The 26,037-nt window shown below is 43.4% G+C and overlaps 1 protein-coding gene across 3 annotated transcripts in view; it reads right to left on the bottom strand.

Annotated features, from left to right (window-relative positions):
* Positions 1-2,460: 2,460 nt before the first annotated feature.
* LPCAT4 (lysophosphatidylcholine acyltransferase 4) overlaps positions 2,461-26,037 on the bottom strand; it is a 77,468-nt gene continuing 53,891 nt past the window's right edge. For 2 of the 3 annotated variants that reach the window (XM_073671382.1, XM_073671372.1), the window contains exons 2-14: positions 25,466-25,608; positions 25,110-25,327; positions 23,712-23,824; positions 23,520-23,580; positions 23,371-23,429; positions 21,838-21,872; positions 21,443-21,497; positions 13,303-13,385; positions 13,069-13,194; positions 10,137-10,278; positions 5,444-5,542; positions 4,697-4,847; positions 2,461-3,512 (exon numbers count right to left, since the gene is read on the bottom strand). In XM_073671382.1, the coding sequence (XP_073527483.1) occupies positions 3,352-3,512; positions 4,697-4,847; positions 5,444-5,542; positions 10,137-10,278; positions 13,069-13,194; positions 13,303-13,385; positions 21,443-21,497; positions 21,838-21,872; positions 23,371-23,429; positions 23,520-23,580; positions 23,712-23,824; positions 25,110-25,327; positions 25,466-25,542 (1,380 nt within the window). In that variant the 5' untranslated portion in view covers positions 25,543-25,608 and the 3' untranslated portion in view covers positions 2,461-3,351. The remainder of the gene's footprint in view (positions 3,513-4,696; positions 4,848-5,443; positions 5,543-10,136; positions 10,279-13,068; positions 13,195-13,302; positions 13,386-21,442; positions 21,498-21,837; positions 21,873-23,370; positions 23,430-23,519; positions 23,581-23,711; positions 23,825-25,109; positions 25,328-25,465; positions 25,609-26,037) is intronic. The other variant, XM_073671363.1, reaches the window with a different exon arrangement.

Below are 26,037 nucleotides of genomic sequence, written 5' to 3' on the forward strand. Positions count from 1 at the left end.
GGGTTTCTGTGTAAATCTCTGCAATGCGTGATTCAGACAGAACCCCAAGCGAAAGACTCCCTGTAATGAGGAAGATGGGAGGCACCATGGACGCCATCTGGCCTATGATCCGGCAGTGTCTGTCTTTGTATTAGGCGTGCATAAAAGCACGGTCAGCCACAGTTTTGTGCACTCCTGAAAAGAAAGACACAGCTGAACAGAGGCCAGATGGAGTCCAGAGTAACTCTGCTGCCTCATTATACAGAATGGGTACCTCAGGGGTTTCATCTGAATCACGTCACTTGGAGATTTAGATAGAAACCCCAAAGTAAATGCTCATCGTAGATAAATATGATCCAAAATATTATGCAAAATGTTCCCAATAAAACCTTCAACTCAATCCACAAAAAAGGCAAATCCCCCACTCAGGTCCGTCATGTGTTAACGAAAGTATAGGTAGCCTCGATGTTATTGTTGGCACAAAGGCTGTGAAAAAGTGAAATGACTCCTCAGCCCTCAAAAGAAGTTCAGCAAATTCTGCACTTCCATATCCAAATGAAGTGGAGCCCCTTCTGAGCCCCAGTGTGCCTAAAGCACATTTAGCGTCCACATGTTTGGCATTTCTGTAGCGATGAGAAGCTGGGCATAACGTACTGGTCACTACAATGTACTGATCACTACAATGGCAGTTTGCAATTTTCACTCCGCAACATCCACTGCTGCTTGTTTCTGGAAAACACCCATGGAGTCAAAATCCTCGCCACACCTGTAGATAAATTCCCAAAGGGGTATAGTTTCCAAAATGGAGTCACTGGAGGGGGGATTCTGCTCTAGCACTTAGGGGCTTTATGTATATGGAGTCCGAATACTATTCTATGAAAATCTGTGCTCCAGGAGGCAAATAGCACTCCGTCCCTCCCAAGTCTCGCCGTATGGCTAAGCAGTACTGTACAGCCACATATGGGGTATTTCTACAATCAGCAGAAATTGTGGGACAAATTTTGGTGCCATTTTTACCCATTTCCCAGTGTGAAAATGTAAAATCTGGGGCTAAAGCAAAATTTTGGTGGTAAAAATGTAAATATTTTTTCTTCACTGCCCAATGATAAAATTCTGTGACACACCCGTAGTGTCAATATAATCATAGCACTTTCCAAAATGGGGTCACTTGTGGGGGGTTTCCATTGTTTAGGCACATTTGGGGCTCTCCAAACGCTACATGGGGTGCAGTTTTTTAGAATGGAGTCACTTTTGGGTATCTTCTGTCATATAGACCCCTCAAAGTCACTTCAAATGTGATGCGGCCCCTAAAAAAATGTTTTTGTAAATTTTATAGGAAAAATGATAAATCGCTGGTCATCTTTTAATTTTTTTTGTTAGGAAGTTAGAAGGGTTATGTTTCAAAAACTGTGTTGATGTACAGTAGACATGTGGGAAATGTTACTTGTTACTTATTTGCTCTGTTTAAGGGCATAAAAATTAGAAGTATGAAAATTGCAAACATTTTTGCCAAATTTCCAATTTTTCCACAAATAAAACGCAACTCATATCGAAGACAAGACATTTTACCACTATGATGGTGGAATCCGTTGAAACGTTCCAGAGTTACCAGTGACACTGGCCAGAATTGTAAAATTGGGCCTGGTCATGAAGGTGAAAACAGGGTCGTGGGTGAAGGTGTTAAATGAAAAAAAAAATTATAGGTCTTGAAAGATGGCGACAAAAAAAAAAAAAAATTTGGTTTCTAGGAGTAATAAAACTATACGTTTGGTATCTCCATAATCGTACCAATCTGGAGAATCAGGTTTCCAGGTAATTTGAAGTGCACAATAAAACAATGGTGGAAGTGCATTTTTTTTTTCATTTGTGCAGGCTCCCACTTGCAATGCTATCAGACAAATGTAATCAAATAATAAAAAAAATAAAATAAAAATATTCGGATTGCACTCAGCCGAAGGTCATCCATGATGCAAACTCACATCTGCGATTATTTTCTCATGGTGATTTGGCATGCAAAAACAATCACAGCATGCATCCGTGCATCGGATCATACACACCCATATAAGTCTATAGGTGCATGTGAAATATCGCACTGCACTCAGACATCACCCAAGTGCAGTGCGATTCCCGCCGGCAACAAGAGGAGATGGAGAAATTACTTTCTTTGTCTCGTTCGCACCCGTGCTGCAATTCTTTCATGCGAGAGGATCAGAGCACAGACACTTGTCTTTCGCACGCAGCAGAGCAGAAGAGTGTCATTAGCATCTCGCATCCGATATCATACGATAATGTGTCTCCAGCCTTTCTCTGCATGGGGAATTTTTTTGACATTTTCCCTTACTTTATATGGTAAAATGAATGGGGTTTTCCCCACACACAAAAAAACCCATCATACCTGTGCAAAATGAAAAAAAAAACACAAAAATGAAAATTGACTGTGTCCTTAAGGGGTTAATATGCTGATCCCTTGATCTGCCATGATTCAGCCTTTTATTTTCCATCTATGACGTTAAGCATCTACTTATAGGACTAGCTCTATTCTGCTTCAGTACATGTGTTACCAATCACTGAACTAGAGATAGATCTTATTAATTGTGAGGTTTGTTTTATTGGAGATCTTTTTTGATCTGTAGGTTCTTGTTCTTGTTAAAACACACAAGTGTCCATACACGCCACGCATTAATGAAGCCTCCATTTGTAAGTGATGAATTATTGTCTAACCACAACATATTTCCATAAATCTCATGGCTCCTAGCTATGCTGTATACAGAACACTACCCGAACACTGTGCTCATAGACAATAACCACAATACACAGACTTTTTTTTTTTTTTTTTTAGGAAAAATAATTATATCATTCAGAAACATGACAATAGCAGTAATACATGGGGACCATTAGAGATAAAATGTTGAAATAAAGGTAAAAATTTAAAATTCTTTGGGGGAAGGGAGGCTATTTCCCTGAGAGCTGAGATATTTGGGGTGCAAAGGTTACACCCAATCTGCACCCGCACCTTTCCAGGGTACAAACATGCAGAATATTGCTCCTTCAGCATAGCTTCTTTCAAGTTCTGCGCAATTTCAGTGCATGCCCCTCTCCATGTTCTTGGTTACTATGCTCACTACACTTCCCATTAAATTGTTGCACCCAGCTGTCAGCTAAATGATTTAATGGAAATTCATGGGATTATTTTTCCCATTATGCAATTAAGCACATTTTATTGCATGTTCTCTATCTTCTGATGATAGAGTAGCTGGGCATGCTTACAGCAACCATAAAATTACCATAAAATCCCTCCCTTACCAAGAAACCTTTGGAGTAAAACCCTCCCCACCTCCCAAACCCCCAATAAAACCCCCAACCCTTAATATGTCAGTCGGACTTGGGTCTGTCCTCAGGACTACTCTTCCTGGCACAGTCCCCATTCTGCTGGACACGTGATGGCTTCCTACGTGCTGATGCTGGAGGGCGCAGATAGAACAAGAAGAGATGGCGATAACATGGATGGCTTATAGCAAATTTCAGAAATCCATCTGTAAAGAAAAGAACAGCTTTTATCAATGTTCTTATATGCTTTGCTGAATTGTTGTAATGTTTGAATCGGCATGTTCTACTTTTACCTTATTAATGTTAGTTACCTGAGCATTGAATACACTTCAGGTTTGTAATATACGGTACAATATGCTGAAAATTGGGCTAAAAGCTTTCCTGTTACTGCAGCTGCGCACACAACAGTGGTATTAGCCCCCATATGCACTGATTACAATGTAAAAGGAAAATGTGCCCGGATCTGTGTATTCACCAGTTTCTTATAAAGTGAATAACCACATTGTCAGATACCCATCTAATAGCAGGCTGGACCTCTTTTGGTCTTCGGATCATAGATCCCACTAGGAGTTGAAATCATTTTGTAGAAGTATTAGCTTACTGGGGCATGATAGCTTCTCGCATATGGCACAAATTAGATGAAGGTACTTACATGTTCTGAACAGCCTATTCTACGTTTTCTCAGTGATGCTTTTAAGGATCAGGATGTGATTGTGAAGCCCAGGGAAGCAATGAAAACTTGCTGTCACGTTCCTGGAACCAATCCATCATTACATGTCCCTTGTGCAAAGAAGTCTTTCAAAAGATTTTTAAGAATTTTCTGGCTTTTTTTGGCAGCAGATCCTGAAAACTGCTAAAAAACCTCCTTGTGCACATACCCTCATGGTCTAAATGTCTAGCCACAGGCATCAGAGGACCCAGGCTGTACAAAAAAAAAAAAATATTCCAAACACAAGAAATCCACCTTCAGCAGATTGATCTGTTGACAATCGCTTGCCCTCCCATCAGCATGGCGCAACAGAAACCTGGAGTCATTTGACCACGTTCTTCCACTATTGAGGGATATTATTTTTCTTTCTTTAGGGCATTAGACTTTAGCCTGTTTCCCTTACGCTTTCCAAACTGTAGTTGCTCTCCACATCTGGCAGAGATTTCACTACTGAATAGATATACCATTGACAGTAGTGTGGAGCAACCAAAAAGTCATACAAAAACTCTCCAATCATGAAATGGGGGCATCTCTAGTAAGGTGACCATTTAGTGTAGATTGCCAATGTGCAAGCCCATACCTCAATATATTAGAAATATAAAGCTTGGTTTACTAAATGTAATGAATTATTCAATAACTGTGGGAAATGTTTAACAGCCAGTAATTCAATATCTTTCTCACCTCGGGTAAGGACTCTAGTCTCATGTGGGCACAGCTCTGAATAGACTTTGCCACTTTCTGCAGGAGGAGATCCCACAAGTGAACGAAGAATGGATGAAAACCCATCGGCGGAGAGTAAAAAGCAGCCATCAGCATCACAAGTAGAAAAGAGCTGGAAGAGAGTGAAGGATAACATTAGAGAAAGCAAATAGTAATACAGATAGATCGTGGTTGTCTGGTTTTATTTTCACCACCGGTTAGGTATCAGTAATGCGTGTTCTGTGTGTGTAGTAATCCACTCACTGGTTGCCGTATTCTACAGTTTCCAATGCCACTCCGGTCCCTCTCCACCATCTTGTGACCGCAGCTCTCAGTGGCCCGAAAATCACTGCTAACCATTACTTTCTCTCCTAATGTAAATCTATGAAAGCCTGGTTCTGTATCTCATAGATTTACACTGAAAAGTGACGTCTAGCAAATATTGGAGGGAGCCAGCAGGTCACAACTTTTCTGCATTACGTGACCAGAGCGGCTCTGGGAATAGCAGAAGACAGCAGTACTATTTTACAACACACATGAAACATACATTACTGATACCCATCTGGTAGTGAAATAAAAAATAAAAAAAAGCTGATGAGGTGCTTTAAAGAGTATCTACCATCTGTGTCACAAACTAGATTTAAAAAAATAAAAATAATAATAATGTTGGGAGTTCTATGGTTACAGTTCACTACACTACAATACTAAAAGCACATCTGAATAACTTACATCAAAAGCAAGCTTTGCCAACTCCTCTGCGGAACGCGTGGCATCCTGAGCTGCTAGGACCAATGATACTTCTCGGAAATCAATCATTCCACTAGCATCCTGAGGAGACAGAAAAATTCACATACTTTTTTTTCCCATCAGCCTACTCCTATAAACTGTCAAGTGCTTATCTGCATTGCAATATCATAGGAAAATGATGATCCAGCTTCACAAACTCAAAATGTCCTATATAATGCAAATAGCAATTCAAGTGAGAAGAGATAATACACAAACATCTAGGTGTAGATAAAATCCAAAAATCATGATGTCTGTGTATTGATGGTTTCCGCTTTGGATTTTATCTACACCTGGAAGTTTGTGTATTATCTTTTTCACTTGATCCAGCTTCACAAACTCAAATGTCCTATATAATGCAAATAGCCATTCATCATTTTCTTTTGTTCACCACGCCTTGGTGGACTTATTCTTTACAAAATCATGCTCATGTGCATCTATTGTTCATATATACCACATACATCTATTATAAGCCTACAAGGAACATCCTTGTTGGAAGTACAAATCCTGTCCGGATCTTATGCTGGGTTAAGATAAAAAGTTCATAAAAGATGCGTTTTACAGCAAACTGGCTTAGTATGACACAGTTACGTGTCCTTTGGTCTGAATTTTTTAATTAGACATTGGGAAGGTTGATAGTAGGCGCTTCATCGCTTGGCTTTTTGTCCTGATCTGTTCATATCTAAAGAGAAGTCATTATGCTTGTTACTGTGCCATGAAAGGCTTGCAGAGAAGGTCAGGGTGCCAAAAGAGATAAAATTACATTTGTGGGGTTATTAAATGTATAGAAAACCTACATTTATCGCCTCCGATGGCCCGTCTTGCGTCTGTGCATGTGACGTCATGATGCAGGACAGGAGTGCCGGAAGTGACGAGGAACTGGGGGATGTGCAATTCCCTAATGTGCCGATGATTATGGCGAGCACACCTGTACCTCTGCACTTTAGAATATATAAAGATCCCCTTTATCTATTTCACATTATCCCTCGTTAAAGCAGTGGCAAAGCAAGCGTCGGGGCAGACGGCAGGTGAGCACCCTCTTCTCACCAACATGGGTAAGCAGCAATTACCTTTTTTCCTCCATGTGGGGTACTCTAATCATGATGATATATAAATTGATGGCCTCACATTTAGTTTGGGAATTAATGTGAATACTGTGTGAACGTCATACTAGAGACAATATCACATAAGAGCACTTGAATACATTCATGTCTGTTACATGACAATTATAAATAGTTTGATTATTGTTTCTCTTTCATGACACACATGTAGCTATGTTATATATTGATAAATGAAAGTTTTTTTTTCATTGGTTTGTACTAATTCCTGTCTGACGGTATTCGAATACATATCAAAAACGGATCGTTTTGACATATGTTATACTATCAATGATCCCTTACTACTCTGTTCTGGCCACATATTGTTCATTTCATCAATACTTTTTGGCTCTCTGGGTTCTCACCTGACCTAGATTACTTGTACTTCAGTGTGTGGATCTCTATATCTATTTTTACATGTTTTTAATATCAATAAACATATGGTTATATTAATAATTTTAATAATTTGTGAGCTCAGCTTTCGTGTCTCATATGTCGGAGTATATCATCTGATTTACTATAAGAATATGTGGGGAACTCTTTATTGTAAGGTTATGTTTCCAGCACTACCGTATTTTTCGGACTATAAGACGCACTTTTTTTCCTCCAAAATTTTGGAGGAAAGTGGGGGGGGTATCTTATAGTCCAAACATGTATACATATGTACTGTGGCTGTGGGTGAGCAGCAGCAGGGGATGAGCGGGGCACAGGAGGCAGCAGCCGCTGCTAAAGAAAATATTCCTGCTCCCTACACCCATGGGCGTGGGGAGCAGTGAGTATTCATTTTCCTTACTAGCGCGCACACTGTAGCCACAGCGCGGCTCCTGCTGTGCTCGGCAGTCAGTGTGCCCGCTATTGAAGAGAGTGAATGGCCACTTCTCCCCACACACCCAGTCCTGGCGTGGGGAGCAGTGACTATTCTGGCACAGCACTTCACTGTGTGAGAGCGCATGGCAGGTATGCCATGCGCCCTCACACAGTGAGAGTGTCGGCAGCAGAGCAGGACGCAGCACTGGAGGAGAGAGGAGACTAGTATGATTGTTTAACCAGGATGGAGGGGTGCCATGCATACCAGAATGGGGGAATCAAGGGGTGCCCCGCATACCAGGATCAAGGGGTGCCCCGCATACCAGGATCAAGGGGTGCCCCGCATACCAGGGTGGGGAAATCAAGGGGTGCCCCGCATACCAGGATCAAGGGGTGCCCCTCATACCAGGGTGGGGGAATCAAGGGGTGCCCCTCATACCAGGGTGGGGGAATCAAGGGGTGCCCCACATACCAGGGTGGGGGAATCAAGGGGTGCCCCGCATACCAGGGTGGGGGAATCAAGGGGTGCCCCGCATACCAGGGTGGGGGAATCAAGGGGTGCCCCGCATACCAGGGTGGGGGAATCAAGGGGTGCCCCGCATACCAGGGTGGGGGAATCAAGGGGTGCCCCGCATACCAGGGTGGGGGAATCAAGGGGTGCCACGCATACCAGGGTGGGGGGATGAGGGCCACGCATACCAGGGTGGGGGGATGAGGGCCACGCATACCAGGGTGGGGATGAGGGCCACGCATACCAGGATGGGGATGAGGGCCACGCATACCAGGATGGGGGGGGGGGCATACATACCAGGATGGGGGATATTAACAGAATTGTGGGACATTACCCCAATACCAGTGTCAGCAGCAGACCCCTCCCCCATAACAGTGCATCATGACCACATTTTTTGCCTACATTTTTTTTTCTATTTTCCTCCTCTAAAACCTAGGTGCATCTTATGGTCGAAAAATACGGTATATACTTTTTTGTGCACTGTTCTATTATTGTCAGTTCCACATTTATGTTTCGTTTGAGCCAAAAAGGGCAGATATAAGAAATATGTGGATTAATATAGAAAGGGTTTAACACCTCAGAATTACTTGAAAAGAAAATGCAAATACTTCCAACAACGCAACATTTCATTCATCCCATTTTTGCGTTTTGATTTCTTTCTTCTTAAATGGTATCTATCCTATGGGTTGAATCATTTTATATTTTGATAAATCCGACTTATGGATGCAGTGATATAGGATATGCTTATCTTGTTCAGAAATAAAGTGGTCTACTTAAAACTGTTTTATGCTTACATCTTTTTAAACTTTTTTTCGTTTTAATTTCGCTCAGTCCCCTTTAGAGCACTTGAACTTTCAGCCGTTTTATCGAGTGGGCCCCTGGCTGCCATGGCAAATCATTGGCACCCCACAATCTCGAGGCAGGAAGAGGCATTGTGAAGGTTGGGGAATTGTGCCATCGAATGTGATGGTGCTACCACTGGAACTGTGCATCTTAATGTAGTTAAACAGCAGCAAGCCAAACTTAAAGAGTGAGCTTAATAGGATGTTCTTACTGCATTTTTTAATGACTGCAATAAAATCTGATTAGAACCATAACATAATATCTCCCGTTGTGCTTTTTACTGGCTTCAGGACACAACAATCAATATTTTTAAGCACTGACATGCCATGTTGAGACTCCTAGAAAGCCTTGATCCCTTAATGCTTCATCACGTTCTCCAACAATAGTAATTAACATGACAGCGCACATCATCATTATAATCAGCATCCTGTAGATCAGAGCTCCTGGACCTGTGAGGCTGGTCTTACCACTGAGGTCACCCATGGTTGTTGGCGAAACACAGCTGGGGGTAGCACAGCATTGACGAAAGGGAATAGAAGCTGCAATCTTTTCTCTGTGCTGCAGCAATCTTTTGGTGTAGTAACAGTATTGACTCAATTTGAGCTAGTCATAGTTCAGGAGACAAATGAAAGTTAAATTGAACTGTAGTTTTAATTTTGGCATAGTCTTCCACCTCACATGGTGAGGCGCAGACATCACCTTGATACATCAGGCAAGGCCCAAGCATGACCTTAGTATGGGACTTGGGGAGAGGGTTGTCTGTTCACGCAGGTAACAAGGATGAATCCGTTGCGGTGATTAGAAACCAATGCGTGCAGTACCTGCTGGGGATTGCAGCTGACAGAGAAAAAATGAAGCTAGTTACCGGCACAACCAACTGGATAAAAAATATATAAGTTTATTGAATCAAGTTAAAAGTCCATTAAAAGTTGAAAACCTCAACACATTAGGTTTTCAACTTTTTAATGGACTTTTAACTTGATTCAATAAACTTATATATTTTTTATCCAGTTGGTTGTGCCGGAAACTAGCTTAATTTTTTCTCCATGACCTTAGTATGTCTGGTTAGGCCCTAGAAGTAGCCCTGATATAGATTACACTGAAGATATAGGGATGGGCTGGGATCACATGATCAATGGCAGAATAAATATATTTGTCCTGGATTTAACTTTACTCCCATCACCAAAGAGAAATCCATTCCTTACAAAGACGTGGACTGGTTTGTTTTGTTTTTAACATATAACTTAAAGCTTTACTCCAGATTTAAAGTGAACGGAGCTTTATATAGCAAAGATGTCTAATTATACTCAAAATCATGACACAAAGTCAGAAAAACGGCCCACATCTCTTAATAGTGCCAACAGGAGCACCGAATCCTCACCTTGTGGAAGTAACTGAAGACTCGGGAAATGACATCAGTCTGTGTGAGGCCAAGTTTCTCTGCCAGTTCATCCAATCCCACACGTGAACAAACCCCCTCCAAGCAGAGGTCAATTAGCCCCTGCACGCTGTCAAATGAGAACCTGTGGAACAAGTGAACATATTCCTCAGAAATGCAGGGCTTCTTTATTAATGGGATGTGGTATAAAAAAGTGTATATAATGTACAGTACAAATGCTTCCCAACCCTACGTTTGCTTTAACCTGTTCCTGACCACCCGCTGTCTTCTGAAGTCAAGTGGCATGGGTTGTCACATTAGTTCACCACTTCCATGACGCATGATTTTCATCAGAATCTTAAATTCTACCCATAAGCAGGATTAATATTAGAGCAAAGAAGAGGTGACAGCAATGCAGGCAGCGAGGTGTGAAGGTGTTTGGGGAGCACATAATCACATTAAACATACATAGCGACAGTATTGATAAGCCATGTGCAGTTGTCGGAAACAGGTTTTTGGGGGTTTTTCTGGTCCAAAGTAAGCCCAAATGCAAACGTCTGTGAAACACTTTTGGTTGTCAAGTCCAGATCAAGATGTCTGTCCGTGCACCGTGGTCCATACACGGACTGTGGATGAAGCCTAAATGTCCTACTTTGCTGATAAGCGCTCTGGTTTGTAATGTGCTCCAACCGGACTCTCCTAACTTATTACAACATGCTAAAAATGTGGTGTTATGGATTAGATAAATAAATCCAATATCACTGGACGAATGGCAGCATCTCCTGTGTATAGATAGGACTATTACAGAGTAGCTGACTGCCCTAATGCAGACGGTCCGCACTAGCCCTTACCAGAGACATCATATGGCAGTGGAGATGCAATATTTACATCCCACAGCTATATTAATCTGATATCAACACCATCCAAGGATATATCTATGATGGGGGGCATCATCACTTCTGTGTGTTCAAGCACCAAGATTTCAGCCTTGGAAAAGCACAGAAATGTGACATCTTCTCCATAAAGAAGTGATTACCAATTTAATCATAAGAGGTTTCTTTACTTATCCCTTTTTATTTAATACTGTTTGCTTTTATGTATGTTTTTTGTTGTTATTTCATCTTTTTAATGATAACTTTTTTCCCTTGCTGTTCTTAAGGTACCCACAACCCTGAAGAGGGAATGTATAGCTGGGTGGCCTGTGAGGTACTGCACTACTCAATGCAGGCATCCCACTGGCCTCGTAAAATGGTAGGTGGTGGCAGCGAAAAGTGTGGTATGGATGTGTGGACAGGCTGTTGTGTGCGCTCAGCTCATTATCAACCTATTGCGATAGGTGAGTGGACAAGTCGCCGCAGAGTCATGTGTGCAGCGAGTGGGTGGTATTCATGACACGTGGCAACATTAAAAGTGACATTTTCTGATTCCAGATTGATGCTTTTACTCCTGTAACCACCAGCAGTATGTCTCTATCGGTAGGATGAGGCAGAGAGGACTTCATCTCTACTGGTGAGAAGTGTTCAGTACGTCCGAGTCTGGAAGGTGCTAGAAGGTAGCGTGAAACTGGTGAAGAGATCAGTACCACTGTACACTCACACACAGTGTATAGGTTGTAGATCTGCATGGAGTGTGGAGAAGGCTGGTGATGTGAGACACTGCTGATGATAAACCATCCTAAATGAGGTCCTCTTTACACAGCTAGACACTATGGGGCCGATTAGTCAAGACCACCTTACTTATGCCCTAACTTCATTACGAGACACACGCCACTTAATTAAATTGGTGCATCTTCTGATTCCTTAAGCTTGATGGAGTAGATTTCTGCTACAATTTTCGCCACTTTTTGCCATTGATTATAATTGATCTGTTAGGCCGTTCAATGCCACACCCTCCCACTAAGCCCATGAAGAAAGAATAAAATCAAAAATAGTCTTTAAAAGGTTATTCCCATCTTGATAAATATGTATGGTCAGAAACGAGAAATAATAGAAATGAGCACATTTGCAATTTACTGCTTATTAAAATTTGCAGCCGTTGTTGAGTTGGTAACACGCTTTTTTACAGCTCATTGCCGAGGAGGCAGAGCACTTCTGCAGTGTAACTTGTAAGCACTGCTCTGAAGCTGGCTGAGATTGGGAGGTAACTGCGTGCTCCTGGCCAGCTTCAAAACAGTGCTAACAAGGTCAATTTAAAATAACTTGTAAGAACTGAGCAAGTTCTGTCTATTGGAATTATTTTTTTGCTAGTACTTGCTACAAAATGCTTCTGTAACATAACAAGAGCAAGTCAGAAGCTCAGCTGTCAAACAGCTGGGAAAAAAGTGGTTCATCACTGTTCTGCTTCAGGCTATTGAGTGCCCAATGAACACTACTAGGAAACAAAAGGCAATGCCTATGCTTTTATTGGACTCAGCAATTACTTGGTCGCTGGGGTCATCAGTGCCAGATAAACATTGGTGGGGACTTGTGGTGCAGCAACTAAAATGCAGTGACCACCAGATGAGGTTTTTTTTTATTTTTTTTTTTCATGTTATTTTGTTACATGGCCTGGGTCCTACTCTGCCCCATCTGTTAAGGCCTGCTGGCACATAGGAGGTTTTACATTAGAGATAAGACCATCCTGATTGGGTGCACCTTGTCACAGTAGGATGGATTTTACACTTTTTTTTATTCAAAACAGTGTCAACTAAGTACCCTATATTGTTTACATGTGGTATTGCCATTTACGTATTTACTCATTTTGTTTTTATCCTAGGTTATGTTTGATAATTGCCACAGTGTGGATGTGCACCTACACATTGCACTTCAGCATGTGTTTTGAACATGAGACTACGCCAGGCAGGAAGGACACTAATTTTCCCTTTATAGGTATAGTAGTCTCTTACTGAGCTAAACATTCACTACTGTACATAATAAATCAAGATAACGTCACTTACCCTGCCTTCTGAAGAATTTTTCCAATTTCCCAGATCTTGGGGTCTAGAGGAACCTTTAAGTGCCCCACCGGGGAAACTGGTGTGTCTCCAATCAGCTCAAACTCAGTAGCTGGTTTCTCTAGGGCCCTGAAACCAATAGATGAAAAAGTTCCATTGAAGGCTTTGAATAATATATAAAAGTACTCAAAGTCACATTCCTACTAGTGGTCATAAGTGGTCCTGCCACTCACATACTTTGCCATAACTTTCTGTATGTTGTTGGCATATAACACAGGATCTGCTCGCTCTTCTGGACTAGGATTATACACCGGCAAAAACTAGAAAACAAAAGAGATCACATGTGAAAGAATCAGAACATCCAATACAAGAAAAAAACCAAAACAAGTAGCATTGAGCACATTAGCGCATACTGTAGAATTCAGATCCTTCAAGGGGTTGTCTACTACTTTTATACTGATGATCTATCCTTACATATCATTTAGACTAGCGAATAATCGGCAAACAAGCATTCAACCCATCTCATCTTGTTAGCATTGGCAGTTGTTTTACATAAGCCTCTCTTGGTCATTAAAGGGCCATTACAATAGATTAAAGAAGCACTCCCATTACATTTTTCATTGGCTATACCTGTGTAAATTTATATGTAATATAGTGTAGGCGCGGTAAAAGTAGGCATAGTAATATACTCACCGACTGCTGTCTTCCCCAGTTTCCAGCGTTGCTCCGGTTCTCTTCGGAGTCACGTGACGGCTATTCCGATTTACAGGATCACACAGGGCTTTAAGTGTGAGCCAACGTTACTTTTACAACTCTATAGTCTTGTTCTGACACTTACATTGCAAATGCGACTTCTAGTTCACATAGTGGGGCCAATTCATTCTTAATGAAGGGCTCGCTGGACTACGAAGTGCTGAATTTATTAAGAGTCGGCACATCTCGGTGGCATGCGCCCCACCAGAAATCCAGTGGATGAATTTTACGGGGGTGAGTGTAATTACACCTAGTCTTGTCTCCTCCCCCAGCACTGTCCATTTTGTCAAAGTTGCTTCAAACTGACTTGAAAATGCCAAAAGGTCATCGCAACATGGAGTTGCGGAAAAAAGAAAAGAAAATGCAGCGCAAAGTATTTTACACCAGTTTTCTATTGAGGATTCACCCCCATAGAGCCCATTGTGGGACGGTAAGTCGGAACAGCAGTCACATGACTCAGAAATGTAGCGGAGCAGCGCTGGACAGCGGAGATGACACTACATAAACACTTAAGAGTGCTTTCACACAGCATTTTTGCCCATACTCGTGGTCCCGTCGGGGCTTACATCCGGACCCCCTGCAAAACGAGATTCGGGCGTATCCGCCGATGAGGCCATAGACTATAACGGTGCCGACAGAGTCAACATGTGCTCTGAAGTGCATTATTTTCGGGCGTGTACACCTACTGGAGGCAGACAACCAGACGCAGCCTACTGCGAGTGTCCGCCTCCAGTAGGCGTATACGTCCAAAAATGATGCATGTCAGAGCACATGTTGACTCTGTTGGCACCATTATAGTCTATGGACGCGTCGGCCCATATTCCCGAAATCAAGTTTTGCGGAGGGTCTGGATGCAAGCCCCGACGGGAAGAACCAACATGGGCAAAAGACGTAGTTACTTACCGGTAACGGGATTTCTCAGAGCCCATGACGGCACCACGGAGAGAGGGGATCCGCCCTTCAAGGAAAGGAAACCTACAGATAAAAGGGTAGTGCCTCTCTCCCGCATCAGTTGTTTACAGCGTATGAGACGACCACCAGGTTAGTAACACAAAATTTTACAATTTAAGACCTCATTAGAGACACCACGTGCCTACAACAAGTAACTAATAAGTGTGCGCACCCACACGTGAAGGGAGGGAATGTATGGGTGCAGTCATGGGCTCTGAGAAATCCCGTTACCGGTAAGTAACTACGTCTTTCTCCTTCCCCCATGACGGCACCACGGAGAGAATTACAGAGAAGTGACTCATTAGGGGGGGGGGGGGGGGGGACCACAGCTTCCAGAACCCTTCTCCCGAAAGTAAGGTCTGAAGAAGAGGTTAAGTCTAGCCGGTAGTGATTGAAGAAGGTAGAGGGAGAAGACCAGGTTGCCGCTCTACATATCTGCTCTATCGTAGCACCGGCCTTCTCTGCCCAGGAGGCTGCCACCGCTCTAGTTGAGTGGGCCTTCAGTTTCTCCGGGGCACCTTCCCCACGTGAGGAGTACGATAGCGTGATGGCCTCCCTTATCCATCTGGCCAGCGTGCCTTTAGACGCTTTCTTCCCCTTACGAGGGCCCTGAAAAGCAAACAAAGAGAACTATCCTGCCTACACTAGTGATGCCTCTAGGTATCGGATTAGGCACCTTCTGACGTCTAGTGTATGCAAGACCTTCTCTTTCGTGTTCCTAGGGTTAGGACAGAAAGAAGGGAGGGTGATTTCCTGGGACCTGTGAAATCTTGATGCCACTTTTGGTAGATCGTCAGGGTCGGTTTTCTGAGTACCCCTATCCTCCAAGATTTGAGTGAAGGGGGGGGCCTGCCGATAGGGCCTGAATATCACTAACCCTACGTGCGGATGTGAGAGCTACCAAGAGTGCCATTTTTAGGGACAGAATTTTTAGGGATGCTTCCGACAGAAGTTCAAAGGGGACCTCCGTTAAAACTGAAAGGACCAAGTTTAAATCCCAGGGTGTAGTATTTCGGGATGGGATGGGTCGGGATCTAGCTGATGCTTTAATAAACCTAGATACCCATCTATCCGTAGCTAGGTCAAAATTGTAGAGCGCTCCCAGGGCCGCAACTTGAACTTTTAAGGTACTTGTGGCCAGGCCCTGCTCCAAACCCCTCTGTAAAAATTCTAGGATAGCTGTCAATGGAACCTCCCCACCCAACCTGGAACCAGAGACTGAAAGGAATTTCTTCCAGGTTTTCCCTTACAGTTTGGTGGTCACTGGTTTTCTACTTTGAAGTAGTGTTGTGATAAGATTTGGGGAGAAACCTTTGTCCTTCAGAAGAGCCCTCTCAAATTCCAGGCTGTCAAGTGTAAGCTTGAAGCCCGAGGATGGAGAACCGGACCCTGAGAAAGAAGGTCTGGAAGAACCCATGGATCGGAGATTGATAACCTCCTCAGCCATGAAAACCATGCCCTCTTTGGCCAAAAGGGGGCTATCAAAATTACCCTCGCTTTCTCTTCCCTGATTTTCCTCAGAACAGCTGGAATCAGAGCGGTCGGAGGAAAAGCGTAAGCTAGAGGGTAACTCCACGGGATCGTGAAGGCATTCACGGCTACAGGGTTCCCTTTGGGGTCTAGGGAGCAAAAAGAGTGTGTTTTCTTGTTCCGATTGTTGGCGAACAGATCTATGGAGGGACGACCCCACATTTGTACAATCTCCCGAAAGACTGACTGACTTAACTCCCATTCGCCCTGCTTTAGCTGTGTCCGACTCAGAAAGTCTGCGGTGCGATTTTCTATCCCTTTTATGTGTAGGGCTGATAGGGATTGTAAGTTTCTCTCGGCTAAGCGAAAGATGACCTCTGCCACCTGCATTAGAGAATGGGACCGTGTACCCCCCTGGTGGTTTAGGTACGCCACTACTACTCGGTTGTCTGAAAAGACCCTCACGTGGTGTACTTTTAGTGTGTGCATGAACTCCCGGAGTGCCCGCTCTACTGCTAGGAGCTCCTTCATGTTTGATGAAACTAGCTTTAGGCGTTCTGTCCAGACCCCCTGAGCTACCAGGTTGTTGAGGTGAGCCCCCCAGCCCCCGGGACTTGCATCTGTGGTCAGGATTTGTGGTGTCGGGATTGTCCAAGGAATCCCCCGGGCTAGATTGTTTATGTTCCCCCACCACTCTAGGGAAAAGTGTGGTTACTGCAGATAGCGTTAACTGCCCTTCTAAATGCCCTTTTAGGGATTTTTCTGCCTCTAGGATTTCCCACTGTAGGGTCCTCGTATGTATTTGAGCCCATTGGACGGCCGGAAAACATGCTGTCAGGGAGCCTAGAAGGGACATGGCTTTCCGAAGGGACATAAACGGGTGGACTTTGCCCGTGATATCTGGCCTATGATTTTGTGGATTTTCCCTGAGGGGAGACAACACTCCTGTCTTTTTGAATCCAGCACGATGCCTAGGTATTCCTGTATTTGGCATGGTTCGGTTTTGGACTTTTCCAGATTCAAAAGCCATCCTAAGCGAGTCAAGGAATCCATGACCTTTTCCAGATGGGATTTGCAGTCTAGGAAGGAGCTGCCTATTATCAGGAAGTCGTCTAGGTATGGGACGACCAGAGTGTTCTGTTCCCTTAGAGGAGCCATCACCTCTGCAACAACTTTGGTGAAAACCCTTGGGCCTATGGCGATGCCGAATGGGAGGGCCGTATATTGATAGTGTTTGACCACTCCACCCATAGGAACTGCTACTCTGAGGAACTTCCGGTAGTCTTTGTGTATCGGGACGTGATAAGAGTCTTAAATCCAGGACGGCCATGAAACAAATCGGGAAACACCATGAGCTGTTGGATATTAGCTCCCAGGCCGGGAGAAAGCCTGATAGCAGAAAGCCCCCAAAATGAAGATTTGCGCCGGGTGGGGGGGGAGGCTATCATTGGAGGGTTTGTTAAATAGGAACCCTTTGGTCTTCCTTCTCCTGTCTTCCCACCTATCCTGCTCTTTAGGGGGTTTTCTACGGATAAACCTTTTACTCCGAAAAGGTTTCCTGTAAGCAGTGTTAGACAGGATAGGGAACCGCTTCTTATTGTCCCCTGCTTTATCCAAGATGTAATCCAGGGCGGGCCAAAATAGAAACTCACCCTCACAGGGGATGGAGCACAATCTAGATTTAGTCTGTAGATCCCTGGGCCAACATTTGAGCCAGAGGGCTCGTCTAGCCGCGTTAGCGAGCCCTGAAGCTCTAGCACCTAATCTGATGGAATCCGCCGAAGCGTCAGCTAGGAAGGCCGCTGCCCCTTTCATTAATCGGGATAGTTTCAAGAATTGTGCCTCTAGATGTTTTCAGCCTCAGTTGTGTTTCAAGCTGATCCAGCCAGACCATTAGTGACCTGGCCATACATGTGGCAGCTACCGCAGGTTTTAACCCCCCAGCGGTCTCCCAGGAACCCTTTAGGAAGGTGTCTGCCTTTTTATCCATGGAGTCTTTTAAGACGCCTATGTCCTCAAATGGGAGGGAGTATTTCTTTGAGGCTTTAGCTATGGCGACATCCAGGTTTGGCGCTTTCTCCCAAAAGGAACATGCACGGGTACTTTCGTTTAGGGGAAAGCAAGCCATTCCTCTCCAGTCTTTTCCACTCTCTTAATCAGAGAGTGAACATGTTCATTTAGTGGAAAAGATCTCCTCTTTTTTTGCTCTAGACCACTGAACATTACGTCTTGGATAGATTTTTTGGGCCGGGGATCTGCTAACCCCATTGTAGACCTAACTGCCTTAATAAGGCTATCTGTTTCCTCAATAGGGAAGCAGCCCCGTCCTCCTCTATCTGTAGACGAGGAAGAGATGGAAATGTCCGAATCTCCGCTATCCTCAGGACTGCTAGATCCGGACTCAGGGGATATGTTTTTAGTTTTCCTTAACCTTTTACCCCCCCCCCCCCCCAAAGATTTAATGGTGTTTTCGACCTGTGATTTAATTAGGTCTCCAAGTTCAGAGGCAAATCTCGGGGTTCCCTCGCATATAGCTTGCTCAATGCAGGAGCTGCAGAGTCTCTTATCCCAAGTAGTGGGTAAGGCTTCTGTGCATAGTGCAGAGGTCCTATTCTTTGTTTTCCCTGTCCTTTTTTTTTTCCTATAAGAGACAAAAAGAGAGAGAGCGAGGGCCCCTAGTTACAAGGTGGACTTTCACGAAGCTCACTTACCAACCAGACGGAAGAGCGTGTACCGGTTCAGGAGGTGGAGCCATCTTTGTAGACGGAGTCCTCCTGGAGGATGCTGAGGTGGAGTCCTTGCTGCGCTGCGACGATCTGCCGGAGCGCCCGCTTCCACTATTACGGTCCTGGTGCCCCGTTTCTTCCGGCTTCTTCTTTCGTTGGGTTGGTGGTGGTGGCGACTGAGGATGCAGCTCATGCTCCTCAGGCAGCTCTTGGTCACTCATACTTTTCTTTTTTTTTTTTTTTTTCCCCCTATAGCGTATAATTAATTTGTAAATATATACAATTAATTTTTCCGCCTTTTTTTTTTTTTTCCTGACAGCGAGCCAGAGCTTTGATAAGCAGCTCCTGGCGTCCTCTGCTGTCTTTTTTTGTCACAGGCACTGGGAGATAAGCAGCTCCTCCTTCCCATAGTGCCTGTGGTGACCCGGGGCCCCCTCCTCCCCCGCACCTGAGGGAGGACGCCCACGCTTGCGCAGACTGGTTACCCAGTCATGCCTTGCGGTGCCGAGGTATCCGGGGGCGCCCGGAGCGCTCGCGCATGTGCAGGAGACCCGGAAGTTGAAAAGAACACCGCTGCGCCGCGCTCCCACCTGCCGCAACCAGGGGGGGGCCAGCACAGCAGCTCGACAGGCCCTGTCCTCTTCCTCTGGACCCCCCTCCGCACACCCTAAAGACCCACTGACCCCAGCGGTGAAGCATCAGGACACCTCACCAGCCGAGGCAGGGGACCCCCGCTGCCTGGATCGGACTGGCCGGGCCAGGCATCCCACGACGTCCATCTTCAGGCACCCCGCAGGTATGCCTCCTCTGGAACTGTAGGATCCCGTCAAGGACAGGAAACCAACTGATGCGGGAGAGAGGAACCGCCCTTTTATCTGTAGGTTTCCTGTCCTTGAAGGGCAGATCCCCTCTCTCCGTGGTGCCGTCATGGGGGAAGGAGAAAAATGGTGTGAAAAGAGCCTTACACAGGTATAGCCATTAAACATTTTAATAAAAGTGCTTCTTTAATATAAGATCATGGGAGTCCGGCAACGATCAGCTGTTGTTATACCTGGTCTGATCAGCTATCAAGAGTGTATGGAGCAGAACACCACACCTCCATCACAATGTTTAATGGTATTTGCCAGGTACTGCAGTTAGGCGCATATTAAAGTGAATAGGAGCTTAGCAAACGGCCACTACACCGTGTACAGAACTGTGGTGTCTTAGCTCTGTACACAGTTTACATCACCTGTCAATGGAGATGGAAACAGCTGATTTGTGGAGGTGTTGGTTATAGGACCCTCACCAATCTGATATTTATGACCTATATTGTTCTCCATGATGGCAAGAACATGACCTGAAGGAGCAGAATGCAGCAGCAGGTTATGAATACTCAATGCAGTTCCATTCATGGGCTATGGCACCCAAGATATGAAGAAAGGTGAGCATAGTGATGCACTCAATCTCCGTCAAAGCCATAACCTCTGAATGAAGAGTCAGGGTGCATTAGTGACACGCTGATCCAGTCAACTGCTCCTAGCTGGCAGTCATGTCACTAAGGTATCAAGGGGAGCACAAGTCCCCTGTTCTGGCGATCTGTGGGGTTCCCAGTAGATATATAATGATTGTTGATTGGAATCCTTTTAATAATGTTGGTAAATTAAGGGGAATGGTAGCAGTGTGCTACGGAAAGTAATATATACAAGCATCAAACCAGAAAAGTCACAGGGAGAATGGATGGGTTAAGTTACAAATACAAGAGGACTCACAACCACGAGCAAAACATAAAAGGTTTATGTAGTACACCATTTCTATCTTACAGATTTTCATTTGTTTTGGGGTGTGTACATACTTGTGGGTGTGATATTTCATAATAACAACAACAAAAAAATCCTTGTGCTCCATAAGCCATCCACACAACAAGCAGAGGTGAACAAAATAAAGCATGTGACTGTATTGCTTTGCATTCTAGCGCATATGAATTTATTCCATCATCATCATCATAATAATTCTAAAAAAAATAAAATAAATACTAAATATTATTGGGCACTTTAATGATTGGGAGAAACATTTAGATTACTCTGTAAGCTTTAATTTACCACTAAAAAAGTGAAAACCATATTTTGATTCATTTTAATTGCTAAAATGTAAAGGATCTTCTTCATTTTTCCTATTTAGTCACATACATTGACTAACACTGTTAGGATTCCCTGGTGTCAGCCCCGGTGGTCATGTAAATGCAAGTATTTAATATACATACTCACGGCCACAATCCAACTAGATGGGTGCGGCCTCGCTCAATGCAAGTGTATTGTGCGAAGCCTGAAACAGTCTAGTCGGAATGTGGCCAAGAATGGCACAGGAGAATCCTCCCAGCGTGTGGTGCACGGATTCACAGGTCTGCAGTCACACAGAGGGACTGCAGAGTTATAGTTTTAGACCAGACAACCTCTTTAAACTTTAAGTAGTTTTTTGCAGATTTAAGATTTTCTCACCTCAATCTCCAAGTTGATGTAAAACTGAGACATTGTGAGCCAGAGGACCTTTAGCCTGTAAAAAGATACAGTAAAGACTCACAAGGGAATGGTCTCCATGTGGAAAAATAACTATTGAGTGAAAGACGGGAAAAATTCACAAATTAGAAAACAATAAGAAAAAAAAAAAAAGACCCCCTGAACTGGTAGACTGTATGAAGGGGAACATGCACAAGTAAATAACAATCAGACAGGCACCACACTTCAAAGTTTCTAAATCCTGTATTGATTTTTGTTCACAGGATGATTTATGACAGAGTAATTTCAGGACTACTATAGAAATGAGAACAGCGTATAGGGTGCAGACAAAAATATACGGATGTAAACAAAATTAATAAAACGGAAATATTACTTACACTCCATTGCCTTTCCATGTCCATATTGTTGCTGGCTGTGAATGGAGAAGGACTGATTACTAAGACTACTAAAGGGAACCAATAAACCCTTCAATTAAAAAGGTGTTTCACAGGACTTTTTAAAAATACATCATAGGAAAGGGTTTCAAAAGACAAGAATTATCCAGCGTGGAAAAAAAATCTCCATAAAAATAGAAAATTTATGAATGAAAAGTATTAATTTTTTTTAGAGCCATAAGAGGACATCAAATCAGTACAGAGTACTTAGACAGACGCGTTTCGGAATGAAACGTCCTTATTCATTGCTATCCATAACCATGTGCTTGTGGGCATTTTTATGCCATTTCCTGTCCATATGGTTGGATACGGCCAATCCCATCTTGTGGGGATCTTGTTCTGAGTTGATAGATCCACCAAGATTCCCTGTTTAACAACTTTCTCTGAGAATTGGCCATATCCAACCACGTGCATCGTCAGGAAATGTCATAAAAACGCCGAAAAGCACATGGTTATGGATAGCAATGAATAAGGAAGTTTCATTCTGAAACACGTCTGCCTAAGTACTCTGTACTGATTTGATGTCCTCTTATAGCTCTAAAAAAAATCAATACTTTTCATTATTAAATTTTCTATTTTTATGGAGATTTTTCCCACGCTGGATAATTCTTGTCTTTAGAATACTTTTCCTGTGGCACTGCCAGTTTCCGTGCGAGGAGGCCTATCTTCTACATGAATGGGTGGGATGATCATGGTTTTTTCTTTTTTCTTCGTTCTAGGAAACGGTTTGTTACAAAATAAATTAAGAAGTGTTACTTACCACTCTAAACCACCACTACTTCAGAGGTCTCAGCTGTGACATCAAGTGATAAAGACCCGTCCATTCTTTCATCTGACTGCTAGGACCACTGAATGAGTGGAGGATGAGGTGACCAATGGATGGGCCATTGTTCCACCAAAAGCCAACCAGTGGCCTCAGCAGTCGATGACGGAATTGACGGGACATCATCACCTATGATGAAGGCAAAGATCACCGCAGCAGCAACTTTTTGGACTTTAAAGGGGGATTCTCCTATTTTAAAATTTATTCTGCAATGGACCCAGGGTGGGGTAAAAATAAATAAATAAAAAAAATGCTATACTTTCCTACCAGACTGGCATCTTTCCTCTACATTCACTTCTGTGTCCCTTGCTATTCTCAGTGCATCAGCGTCCAGAGCGGGCGTCATGTAAGTGCTGCAGCCAATCAGTGATTGCAGATCAGCTGCAGTCTTCACAGTCCAATCAGGCAGTAGAAACATGCTTTTAGATATTTTTTGCTATTTGACTACTCTCTCCTGAGCTCATTGAGAATAACTTTTAAAGTAAGGGAAAAAGGCCTTTAGGTAACGTGTCTCTATGTTATATGATCCCTTCCCTCTGTCAGATTTTGAAAATGTCCTGGAAATCCCATTGAATATAAGAATATGGACAGACCTTTCCTTTGATGAATTTGTTACCCACTTAAGTTAAGTCAAGAGAATATGGAGGCTTTACCAGCTTGTTCGGATATCTCATCAGCACTGGTTGTACAGGCACTCCAGCCACAAAGGCACCTGCGAAAAGAAAAAAAGAAGATTGATTATGAGTGCAAGAATAAGTTTTCCTAATTTACTATCACATGTGAACTTATGGTATTTAGTTACCAGGTTTAAATTTCAGTAAAACTTCTCCATTCCCATTTGTCCCTTCTGGGAAGAACAAAACCTACAGAAAAAGATGCATCAACTGAAGTATACTAAGCCACAGAAATAGGAAGGCACAGAAGGAAATGAGAAGAAAGCAGTTTTTTATTCAGTTAATAGAGTGCTCTAGTGAACAGGGATTAAAACTCCAACCTGAGGCCACTCTCCGTGTGAGGTTGCTCGTCTCTTCACTTCCTCCACCACTTTTTTCCGCGATGCTGGGTCATGACGGGACACCATAATAGATTGATTGAATCGAAGGAGAGCTAGGGGAGAGATGACAAAACTGTAGCAAAATTCGGTTCAAATGGTAAATTCTGAGATACTTTACACTATGCCAACAAAACACATTACTTGTAAGTAAGGAGGAGTGGGCACGGCTTCTACAGGATACAAATGTGCGTTTATAATTACCTTAAATCTTATTTTATAAGCCATTCCGTCCACGTGGATATTGTCTCAGGCATACTCGCCACATGATGGATACTGCAAGCATGACTTTTTCATGTTCCTACAAATTATCCTGAAATCCTCTACTAGTTTCTCAGAGGTGCCTATGCATGTAGAACATAGACAGATCAACAGGACACAGGAAAATGGAAATCTAAAATGCTTCCTGACCAATACTCCTGGTCAGCTTGCTAACATAGGAAGGATGCATGGATTAAATGGTTGACTATAGGTTCTTGTTGGGCAAAGTCTCTCCCAAGGATTGCAGTGGCAATGGGAGCCACTCTTTTGGTTGGTGTGCAAAAGGACCACTTCTGAATAAATATTCCCTTTAAAGAAGGACTCCCATAAAATGTATTGCCTAGACGTATATGTAATGTATTAGGAGTGTGTTAATATAATCACCAGTCACTGTCTTCCTCTGTTTCCAGCGCAGTTCTGGTCCTCTTCTAACTCATGTGACTACTACTCCGACTCACCAGATAACGGGAACTTGCTTTTACCATGCAAGTCTATGGAGTGTCAGAAAGAAGACTATAGGCTTAAATTGTAATAGCGACTTCTGGTTCACACTCTGGCTTAGGGTGATCCGGCAAGTCTGGATAGAATTCACGTGATCCAGAAGAGGATCGTAGCAGCCCTGGATACCAGGGAAGATAGTGATAGGTGAGTAAATTAATGCACTTACATTACATATACATTTAGACAGGTTTTAGGAATAAAAAAACATTTTGGGGGAAGCGCTTCTTTAAAGGGACTGTCAGCACAGAATGACTGTTCAAACTATGTACAGACACTAGGTACATCATGGCGTGGCCAAGCATTAAGTGTACCTTCTCATCTGCTTTTTTTCCCCATCTATCTATGACAGCTGACTTTAGAGAGCCAGAAAAGAGCAATCAAAGAAGAGGGAGAAGGTACTGAGAAATAGGGAAAACAAGTGGGAAGGTTCAAAGGTTTAAATGTTTGGCCCCACCAAGGGTGCACTGAGCACCTGTGCTTGGTTTGAACAGTCATTCTGTGCTGACAGATTCCCTTTAAGCTTACGTAAAATTTCTCAGATGCACTGGGCCTTTCATAAATGACAATTATACTGCTCACCTCCAATCACAGGAATGTTGAGATTCTCCACCCTGGACACAACGGATGGGAGGTCACACACCACAGTAACAATGGGATCAAAGAAGGTGGAGTGAGGGGCCACAACCAGAAGTGGGGCCTCAGAGCTGGAGGCGCGGCGTCCACGGATGGTGATCCAGTGGAAACCACACATGAAGAACATTGTGCGGCTTAGAAGGTAAATCAGATGATGTAGAATGCTGTGTGCATAAGGAGACACATGGAGTGGGAAATGGAGGGGGAAGAGATGGGAATAAATGAACATGTTGCATTCCATAATGAGGACATATACCACTATATTCTGCCACTATACCTACTATGAATAGCTTTGAACTTACGTGCGTCTGTATCTTATTGGGTGGCTGAGATCTTCCTTGGTCATCCCAGCTACGCGCAGAGCAGCAATTGGCCACATTAGAAAGAGGAAGATGGCAGCCAGTAGGAAACGCAAGGGGAATAGTATTGGACCCAGGACATAGAACTGAATGAAAAAGATACAGAGAAACAATGAATAAAATACAGCATGACTGACATGGGTGTACAATAGGCAACTCCTGTCCTACATAGAGCTCAGACCAACACATACAGTACAGACCAAAAGTTTGGACACGCCTTCTCATTTACAGATTTTTCTGTATTTTCATGACTATGAAAATTGTACATTCACACTGAAGGCATCAAAACTATGAATTAACACATGTGGAATTATATACTTAACAAAAAAGTGTGAAACAACTGAAAATATGTCTTATATTCTAGGTTCTTCAAAGTAGCCACCTTTTGCTTTGATGACTGCTTTGCACACTCTTGGCATTCTCTTGATGAGCTTCAAGAGGTAGTCACCGGAAATGGTTTTCACTTCACAGGTGTGCCCTGTCAGGTTTAATAAGTGGGATTTCTTGCCTTATAA

This window comes from Phyllobates terribilis, unplaced genomic scaffold (genome assembly GCF_046119375.1).
Source record: "Phyllobates terribilis strain yellow unplaced genomic scaffold, ASM4611937v1 Scaffold_1__5_contigs__length_1240528914, whole genome shotgun sequence".
Classification (NCBI taxonomy): Eukaryota; Metazoa; Chordata; class Amphibia; order Anura; family Dendrobatidae; genus Phyllobates; species Phyllobates terribilis.